General features: G+C 42.7%; 1 protein-coding gene across 1 annotated transcript in view; it reads left to right on the top strand.

Annotated features, from left to right (window-relative positions):
- Positions 1-238: 238 nt before the first annotated feature.
- The window catches only part of vwa8 (von Willebrand factor A domain containing 8), a 37306-nt gene continuing 27191 nt past the window's right edge, over positions 239-10353 (top strand). The window contains exons 1-6 of the mRNA XM_080478945.1: positions 239-465; positions 1457-1534; positions 1638-1768; positions 2355-2465; positions 8821-8988; positions 9841-10005. Of these exons, the coding sequence (XP_080335071.1) occupies positions 327-465; positions 1457-1534; positions 1638-1768; positions 2355-2465; positions 8821-8988; positions 9841-10005 (792 nt within the window). The 5' untranslated portion in view covers positions 239-326. The remainder of the gene's footprint in view (positions 466-1456; positions 1535-1637; positions 1769-2354; positions 2466-8820; positions 8989-9840; positions 10006-10353) is intronic.

Here is a 10353-nt window from a genome sequence, read left to right as displayed (position 1 = left end):
TACCTTACAAGATAAAATTAGCTTAACGTCTTCAAAAATCTTATATTTTTGCACTAACAGCGTTTTTTATTAACTATAAAAGTACAATTTAACTGAACCTATGGTTCAGTGTATGATATTATCGAAACGCGGAACGATTGCCAGCACGTCAACACGGAGGGCTTTAGGAGCGGACCGTTTGTCCTGTTGTTATTTTCCTCCGGCTGCGCCAACATGAAATGACCGGTGTTATGAAATGAGGGGAAAAAAGGACAAAAAGAGGTCAAACGGTCAAACGCGGAGCTTGTAACTTATCGTAGTGTTTCTGAATGGAAACACTCTGAAACATGCACTCCCAGATACTGTGCAGCGGCACGGCTGCGGCCGTGGCTGCCCGGAGGATGAGGGCTCTTCTGGGTTCAGTTGTGGGGAGAAATGGCTGGAAGAGGAAAACACACGAGGTCAAACTCCTCAACACCTCCTCAGGTAATCTGTAATCCGCGTCAGTCCCACTGTAGCACCGGGATAGGAAGCTGGAGTTTAGATTTAAGCTGTAGTTTAAGAGTTTGTACCTGACTTCTAATGACTGCAGACTGACTGCTGTCACTTTACTGAGGCAGATGCTAAAATGTGGTTTCTTCATTACGAAATAAAGCAGAATAAGTAGTTTTAAACATGTGAATTCAAATAAAATAGCTTTACTAGTCTAAGTGAACCGTAACTAATTACACATAGTCTTGCACGTTTAACTAGGTTAAAGGTGAAAACTAAAAACATGTCATTTTTTCAGCTGATCTAGTGATTAAAGTCTAGTTTAGATATGGATATCAAATAAAATTGTGAAAAATCTAAAATTTCAAAGTGATTGAAAATGTAAACAATTTTTTGAGTGATTAGAGCCAAAAGGGTGTTGAACACAGGTATATACTGTAGCTTACTAAAGGTTTATATATCTTGTCAGATTTCATTACCATCATTCATGCATTACTGACAAATTATGAAAGACCGCTCTCGGTATCTTCACATCTGAGAAGCTCTGCCTCTCTAAATGCTCTTTGTATTCTCAGTCATGGTTCCTGAATTAAAATTGGAATTTACAAAATGCTCCTTTCTGTTCATATATTGGTAGAACTTCTTTTTTACAGCCTTTTGTGTTCCCTGTGTCAGCGTTTTGTTGCCGTCAATTTCAAAACGAGGTCATATTTTTAGTGAAAGGATGAAATCTTTTAATTTGTTATAGTGTCTAAACTTAGCACAAAAAACATTCACGTCTGCTGCTCTTCCCACAAATGCACGATCCTTCAAAATGTGGGAATAAACAGGCTTTGATAGAAACATTGTTATAACTAAGAAAATACCAAATACACATATTGACTTTTGTTTGTTTCTGCATTTTACATGTTGTTCCAGCTTTTTTTTGGAGTTTGATTTTGAAAGGAACTCGCTTCTCCTGTTTGTTCTCCTCGGTGTCTTGCAGGTGGCACAGTGACGATCGGAGATATCTCATACAGACTGAAAACACCTACGAATCCAGAACTCGTCCCTGTGAAACACAGTAAGCTGTTTTTTTGTTGGTTTTTTTTTTCTGTTTGTTGTCCAGCATATAAAACAAACAGGTACGTCTGCATGGAGTGATTGCTCTGTCCGGATTGCTCTAGTTTCAGACTACCTGCCACAGACTGTGGCTCAGCACCTACGATGGATCATGCAGAAGGACCTTCTGGGCCAGGACGTGTTTCTCATTGGGCCCCCCGGACCACTGAGACGCTCCATAGCCATGCAGTACCTGGTCAGTGCTCACAGTACGCACATCGAGAGTTTTAATTTTAGTCTTGCTGGATCTTAATGCTGCTTTACACAGTTGGCTACAGAAATGATAAATAGGGAATGTAAATATTGTGTTTCTCTATCTAATTGTGAGTGCGGGCGAATGAAAATCACTTGTGGGGTTCCTCAAGGTTCCATCCTTGGGGCTTTTTTTGTTCTCTATCTACATCAGATGTGTCGAACACATTTTAGTTCAGGGGCGACAAGCAGCCCAATTTCATCTTCGGTGGGCTGTACCAGTAAAATATTATGATAATAACCTTTAAAATGACTTTCTTTCTCTGTGATAGCTCTGATAATACATGATGTAAATGTTGATATTTCTTGCAAAACCTTAACAATTATTATTGAAAATTACTACAATTTCAACTTAAAAACAATTTTAATGAAACTTTCTGGTGCAAAATACATTAAAATGTCCCCCAAAAAAAAGAAAAAACCTTCTGTAGCTGTTGCATCATGGATGTTGTTACAATCGTATGCTGCGAGGCTCAAGAGGACAAGGTGGTGAACTTTAAAGTGGCGTGTTCTGCTTGTTCTTTATCCAGGAGTTGACAAAGAGAGAGGTGGAGTACGTTGCTCTGTCCAGGGACACAACAGAGACCGACCTGAAGCAGAGGAGGGAGATCCGATCGGGGACGGCCTTCTACATCGACCAGGTGAACAAGAATTCTGACACTTTGAGCCTGATCGCGGCAAAAGACAGGTGAGAGGAAATCTCTTGAAATTTCTTTCACACAAGACTGGGAACTGGAACTCGTGAATCAATGCCAAGAACCCACACTGTGAGGGTGGATAGGATACATTTTTAAAAAAAGTTTTACAAATTAAAAACAAAAACGTGCAGTAAATATCCACATTTCCATCATGCATTTGTTTTTTTGGCAAATACTTTAAAGTTACTTTATTTCCAGCCCATCCAAACCGTGCAGCATTTGGCCGCTGAACTAAAGGGAAAGTTCAAGTCAAATCCATGGACTGATGAGAGATTTTGAGCAGGAAAAGTGAAAGACACCATATTTCTTCTCCCCCACTTTAAACCAGTGGTGGCCAATGCTGGCCTGTGAGTGGCTGCAATCCGTCCCGCCAAAACCTATTAAGCAAATTGTAAAAATTTCAAAGAAAACGTTGATTTTTATTTATTTTTTAACACATTTCTTAAGAGTCGCGACGCTTCACAACACTGAGACGTCGCTGATGCTGCCATGATTTTAAACATGGCTTCATGTTGAGATTATTCATATGTTCATCATGTCTACTCCGCGCCACAACATAGAAAAACCTTTAAACTTTAAATTCAAAGCATATAATTAATGTGCTATTTTACCAGTTTGGCTCAGTGAAGATGAAACTGGACTGTATGTGACCCCCTCAACTAAGACCCCTGATTTTAATAAACTGCTCTGTCTTCAGAAAACAACATTTTTATTATCAGTCACAAAGACAGTTAGAGTTTCACATGGTGGTTTGTACGCTGCGCAGGACATTTCCGCATCCTTTCCGAAGCTCCGTTACAATGCTGTATTTACAGTAAAATTAGAACAATGAGGTTCTGTGAAGTGTGTGTGGGATGTGAGGAACTGATTGAAAACAAGATGAATGTCCCTTCTTCTCCTCCTCCTCCTCCTCACTCCCTCGCTCGACACGGCCACACAGAGTAACAGTAACACAGAAAGCCACATCAACACAGCGGCTCTGTTCTCCGCTGTGCCCTCTCTGATCACTCAAACCTTATGTAAACACACGCCCCCGGCCGCTTCAGTTATAATACATCAGACCGCAGCTCCTCGTTGTCCAAAGTTGAACCTTCTGTTGTGGATTCTTCTCCCAGCATGTGTGTCCTTCAGACTTCACTCATAAACTTCAGGAAGAGGAATATCCACGCCTAATTAGGTTGAGTTTCCTATAATTAGACGGCAGCTGGAGAGGCGTTCAGTTACTGTCACGTCAGTGCACGGATGGAAGGCAGGGTTATTTCATGAATGGGTTATTTCTCAGTGGATGCAACGGCAGCGTCCAGAAAGGCTGCAAGGTCATTGATTTAAGTGTTCACTGCTTTTCTACAGATATTAGCAGCATGTTCCCCATTTTAGAGACAATTTCTTAATATATTTTCTTAAAACATTTCAGTTTATTTGTCAAAACGTCGCTTTTAAGAGAATATAAATTTTGTTTCTAATCCTCCACTTTTGTCTTGTTTTTTAATCGGGATTCCTCCTCCGAACTTACAAGCAAGAGAGCATGCTGGGAAATGTACCGTCCCCACCCCGGTCCAGTTGAAACACTGCATTCTGGGTAACGCTGACTGTTTCCAGGTGTCGCACGCGTCAGTGAACCCACCGGGGGAAAGTCTTCATAAGTGTGTTTCCAAGCAAGCAATGGCCCCGATATTGACTTTTGCCACAACGGCTTGCTCGTCGTGAATCGAGACTTTATTGGATGGAGAGTGCGGCGACATGGCAGGAAATTAGAAGACTTGAGCCGGAGCGATCACAGACGTCGACTCAGCTTGTATGGTTTTCACACTTGTGGTGCGGTTCTCGTCCCACCTACGCTGGCTAACATTAGACTGGATCGTTTAAACAAACAAACAAAAATAAAACCTTGCAGTTTGTGTGGCACGTGTTTAGATTAGAGCAGGTTGTCTGTCAATCAGAAGGTTGCAGGTTCTGAATGGTTTTGCATGATGGTCGCTGCCTTCGTTGGTGTGTGTGAGTGGGTGAATGTGACAATAAAGTGCTTTGGTGTATAAATAAAATGCTTCTTTGCCACAAGCGGCGATGTGGATTTTAGGGATGCTTGTGGGGACAAACCTGCTGCAGAACGACCTCTATTGCACAAAACCACGAACGTCTGCTGCGAGCAGAAGATGTTTCTGACGCTTCGCTTGTCCTTACTTGGGTGAAACGAATCAAATTCAAAGTTCAACTTCGCTGCACCACAATTAAGCTTTTCTTGCACTTGTTTTCTGAACTTCTGAAATGAATGCATCAATTACGACGAGTTGTGAGGCTATAGAGCTGAATTTAAAACCTCCATCGCTGCAATCGAACTGCACCAGCGGGTGTTGACAAACGTACAGGGACCGACTTTTAGATCAGACTGGCCACGCTTGTCTCGATGCAGAACGCAACATTGGCACTTCCACTGATGCAGCTTTCCTACCAGGCTCCGTCTTAACCAGACCACACATCACCAGCGTCAACACGTCATCAGTCTTCAATCAGACTTCCGCTTCAACGCATCTTCTTCTTTGGGAGCCACCAAATGAGCAACACTGAGTTTGTTTGATTCCAAGCGGCTGTACCGAGTGTGCACACAGCCTCAGAGACCGACCCTAAATGATGGAAGAGTGTCTTACTGGTCCACCAGTCCTTCCCCCTCTGGTGAGAGAGAAATGCATCGAGCAAGACATGTTTGCTTTTCCCGCAGCAAGAGACACAATCCAACCCCTCCAACTCCCCGAGGCTCACCGGCCTCCCACCTCCTCAAAACGAAAACAGCTTTCTCTTGTTTCCATGGAAATGGCTCGTGCACAGTTACAGTACCATCAATGGCCTTACTAGGTGGCAAAGGATTAATTGTTTCTGGGTCCTCTGCCACGCCGCCCATCTGATGGGCGGGCGTTGTGTGTGTGTTTGTGTGTGTGTTTTGGCCCAAGTTGGAGCCTGTGGGTGCAATTATTAGGAACCTGTACACATCATAGCCTCCAACACTTGTTTCAGTATCGAAGATGTGTGGGCGCAAAATCGTAAGCGTTTCTGTTTGTGAACAGTTTGGTACCATAGGAGGTGCGTGTGTGTGTGTGTGTGTGTGTGTGTGTGTGTGTGTGTGTGTGTGTGTGTGTGTGTGTGTGTGTGTGTGTGTGTGTGTGTGTGTGTGTGGGTGTGGGTGTGGGTGTGGGTGTGTGTGTCTTTGTGTGTTTGCGTGTTTAACTAGAACATCCAAGTATTCCTCAGGGCTCTGTGCTGATTTGGAGTCCTACATTCAGGCGTAATATGTCAGTCCCGGCGCTCGTGCCCCCCCCCCCCCCCCCCCCCCCCCCCCCACCACCACTACCAACCCTTCCACTTCACTTTTAGTTCCTGCCCACCCGTCACCCTAAATCTAAGCGTCACTCCTCCACCAGCACCCCCACCCCTCGAGTTTCTATGAAATATGTGGTCACATGGATGCCATCTCATGCATGTTATATTTTTGACATTTCCACTGACCTCTCTCCCTCCAGCAGGCTCTTATGTAAGGCAGCTTACTTCAGCCCCACACTGTGAATAAGTCTCTGTTACACTACGAAAAAAACCTCCCACCTCCACTCGTGCTGAATTTCAAGTCAGCGGGATCCATTTAGAGGCACTATATAGGTTTACATGTTGCAACTGCGTGCTCAGATAATCAGATTCAAAAAGTAGTGGCCGTCGTTGCTTTAAATGGTTAATAGGCACTCGTCATGCAGTCTATTTTCTGCTGCCTCAACATGCTGTACATGACCAGTCACATTCACCCGGTCACACGCATACTCACACACTAATGATGGCGGCTGACATGCAAGTTGTTTGAATGCGAGAAACTCCATTGTCTTCATTGTCTTCCACAATGAAACGTTCACACGTAGACAAACGTCAACCTTGTTGGAAAACGGCCCGCTAAAAGCGACCGCAGATCAGTTGAGGCAGGTCATAGAAGCTTCGTGATACTAAACATCCAATCAAGGCAAAGACAATAGAGAATAATACAACACAAGAGGACCGAACTGAGAAGATCAATGTAACCTAAAACATTAAGAATAGTTGAAAATTCAGGCTCTGATTTGAATTATTAGACAATTATTTTTCCTGAGGGGCCTAATCAAGAAAACTAGAACTGCTGCATTGGACCGAGGTGTGAATTTAGCTTCCGTCCATCCAACCAACCAACCAACCAACGCGAGAACCCGCCAACCACTCAATTAACGAAACATCCATCCATCCATCCATCCATCCATCCAGCCATCCTAGTAATCATTTAACCTTACACCCTGTCAGACACAGACGTACAAAAGTTAGCAGTTTTACTGATGTAAATGAGTCATAACAATAATTTGCTAAAAGACCCCATCTGAGTTAATGTGATATGGATGATAGTATGGAAGTAAACCTAAAGGAAACTTTTGGTTTCTGCTCCCCGATTTAAACCTTAAAACATCAAATTTGCTGTACAGGATAGAACCTTTTATTAAAGGTAGTACCAAAGAACCAAATTCTTTAGTTGTATGGGAACAATTAGGATCGTCTCTATGGATCTGGTGTTTGCTGGTGGAACCGTTTTTCGAGTTGTTGAGTGACTTTTCCACATGTCTCCGCTTCGTCTTGAGTTGCACACTCCTGTTTTGACCATTAATCCTGCAAAAATGCACAGATAGTGAAAAGCTTTGGCTGAAGGAGTCTCTATCTGGTGGTATTTGTATTTTGACTTGCCTCCCAGTTTAGTGTCAGACAGAACACAAGGCCTGTCTGTGCTTCACTCCATCCCGCTCGCCATCCTGCGTCACTTACATTTCTAACAATTATCTGATTACAGCGTTGGTGCCGAAAATGGACCAGGAGTTAAATATAGAGCATCTGGTCCTCACTATAGTTTTATGGCTCTGCTTCCCACACAACCTGCCACATATTTACATGTTAACCTAATTACACGGCCGCTCGCTCTGCGGTCCACCCAGACAGCTAAAGTTTCCTGCCTCTTGACGTCACGTGCGCTTTTTGATTCCTGCAGAAATGTGCGCGCACACGCACACACACACACACACACACACACACACACACACACACACACACACACACACACACACACTAAACTGTATAAACCAACTTAGGAGGCTGTAGCCCACACTTGGCGGTAGAAAATAGACCTTTCGAAAAACAACCGTGAAACTTTGGGATGATTCTTCCAAACACAATAAGTCGAGGACATCCTCTCTGGAAAAGCTCTTCTTTTGTCGTTAAAGCAGAGCCAGAAAAAAAGCTGATAGACCGTTGAAAAGGCTTTTTATAAAAGCATTCATCTCTGTGAAAACTTCTTCCTGGGTCAGAAGTCATTCTGGACGATGAAGCCTCATATTGTGACACCAAGTTAAACTGTTCAGGATCAATAGTTTGGGCTATTCCCATCCAATAAAGCCCTTCTTTTTTTTTTTTCTTCTGAAATATTTATTAAGCTCACTGGTCAGTCAATGATTTATTTAGTTTGTAAAACAACACACACACACGCCAACACACACCGCTTCTATTACTGATGATGCCTATTTGGCCCAAATGTTTCCCTTAGTACCATTTTATTGAATATTTTCTGGACTTAGGTCACAGTTTTTCCCTCAAGAGAATTCTAGTCCTGCTACATACCTGAAACTGACTTTGTTGGATGGAGCATTGGTGATGCATGTTACCAGAGCTGAAAACGATGTTTTGTTCTCCCATCAAAGTTGCAACTTCTTTCAAATTCCATCCATCTTCATAACCTGCTTTAACAGTCTGTCGTGATTTTTAGAGGCTCGTCTGTCGCAGTCTGTTCATGAAGCTCTTCTAATGTGTAACTATCACTCCTCAGTCGGTGCGTTTTATTGCCCCCGTTTTAGTTTTTTTACTGAATATGTGATATCAATTCCAGAATGTAAAGGCGGAACCACTGCATTTCTTTGTGTTGTATCTGGTGCTATATAAACAAAATTGAATTGAATTGAACATTAAAAAAAAGAAAACTCTAATTTCAAGGCACTGTTACAGAGGAAAAAAAAACAATTTCCACATGAGCGAGCATAGAAACATCAAGAAACCCGCAGGAGCAGACACAGAGGTGGAGAAGCAAAAAGCAACAGATTGTCATAACAAAGTCATAAATTCACTCTCTGCAGACGCGGTGGGGGCAGGAGCGTCAGACCATGAACTTTCAGCTCCACTGTCAAAGATCCTGCAGGAAGTTACATTTTCGTTTGAGCACATCGTCATTGAGTCTGACTAAACCGACACATTTTGCCCCCAGTGCGCCGTGAGGGCGGCCACTCAGGGTCGAGTCCTGGTCCTGGAGGGGCTGGAGAAGGCCGAGAGAAACGTCCTTCCCGTGCTCAACAACCTGCTGGAGAACCGAGAGATGCAGCTTGAGGACGGACGCTTCCTCATGTCGGCGGAGCGATACGACAAACTGCTGCAGGTTCGTTGTGTAAACACCCAGAACACCCAAAACGCAGCGGAAGTTTTCTGTTTCCACTTAAAAATGTCGTAGTGTAAACAGGCCTTAGACTTGCATAGTTGCATAACATTTACATAAATGTTTATTTGGCCATCAGAAACAAAATTCAGATATCACATTATATGTGTAACAGTCACACAGAAAAATTATTCAATGTATTTCTGTATTATAGATATTTTGCTGAGTGTGTGGTGATGGCTTTAAGGGGGAACAAATGTGGTTTTCATATAGAATGACCTGAATTTATCTAGTAATGCTTGAAATACCACCAAGGCCTCAATTAACCACAAACAGAAATACAATTGTTTTTGAGAGTTGAATGGACAGCGGAAACTTTTTGGGATTAAAATCACGTCAGTAGCCTTGAACCATTTTAGTTAAGTGTCGGTTAAATGTTCATCCATTCATTTCATTCATATTAGGAGATAAATGATCTATCAGCCCATATGCACATTACTAGAAATGTACTTTTCATTTAATGGCTTCTTCAAGCCCACAAAGCGGATTTCATTCCTCTGCATTTGTTGTTAAACTCGACTTTTTTCCCTCAATAAGTACTTATTTTTTAATCAGGATTGTGGCTGTTTGCCTGTGAAGGTGTATCTAACTAAAACTTCACACTGAGTCTTCACACTCCTCCTACGGTGCTCCCATTTTATTCAGAGGAGAAAAAAAACCAACCATAAATACTGTGTGGCATGCGAAGTGTGTACGTGTTACATGTTCCTGCAACCTCCTGCATAACATTTACATTGAATATGTCAGAATGAAGGGATAAAACATGAACATGTGCAGCGTTGATTTTTTTTGCAGGAGCACACCAAAGAGGAGCTGGACAGCTGGAAGATCGTCCGCGTCAGCGAGGACTTTCGGGTCATCGCTCTCGGTCTTCCCGTTCCCAAGTACAAGGGCAACCCGCTGGACCCCCCGCTCCGCTCCCGCTTCCAGGCCAGAGACATCTACTACCTACCATTCAAGGTCAGGAATACCAAAAATGTAGCAATTATGTCTCTTCAGAAATTTCCCACCAGCAAAATGTCTCAATAAGGAGTGAACATGGGGAGAAACACAGGAGGATTTTTCTCCTCGGTGACCTTAAATCACTCACATAACAGACGGGATGTGACGGGATGGGCGTGTACTGCATTCACTGCAGAAGAAATACTTGTTTGTGTTCTGTTTTTTCTTTTTTCGGAATAACATGAGCTAACGCACATCTTTAAAAATGTACCATCTTTAAACCGTGTCAAGACAAAAGTTATTGGTTTACTCAATGAAACTGAACTAAAAAATGTTTTTTTTTTTATCAAAAATCATTTTATTAAA

Source organism: Lipophrys pholis (genome assembly GCF_963383615.2).
Source record: "Lipophrys pholis genome assembly, chromosome: 13".
Taxonomy (NCBI): domain Eukaryota; kingdom Metazoa; phylum Chordata; class Actinopteri; order Blenniiformes; family Blenniidae; genus Lipophrys; species Lipophrys pholis.
Note: the sequence above shows the minus strand (reverse complement) of the source record. Positions and strands in the feature narration are given on the sequence as shown.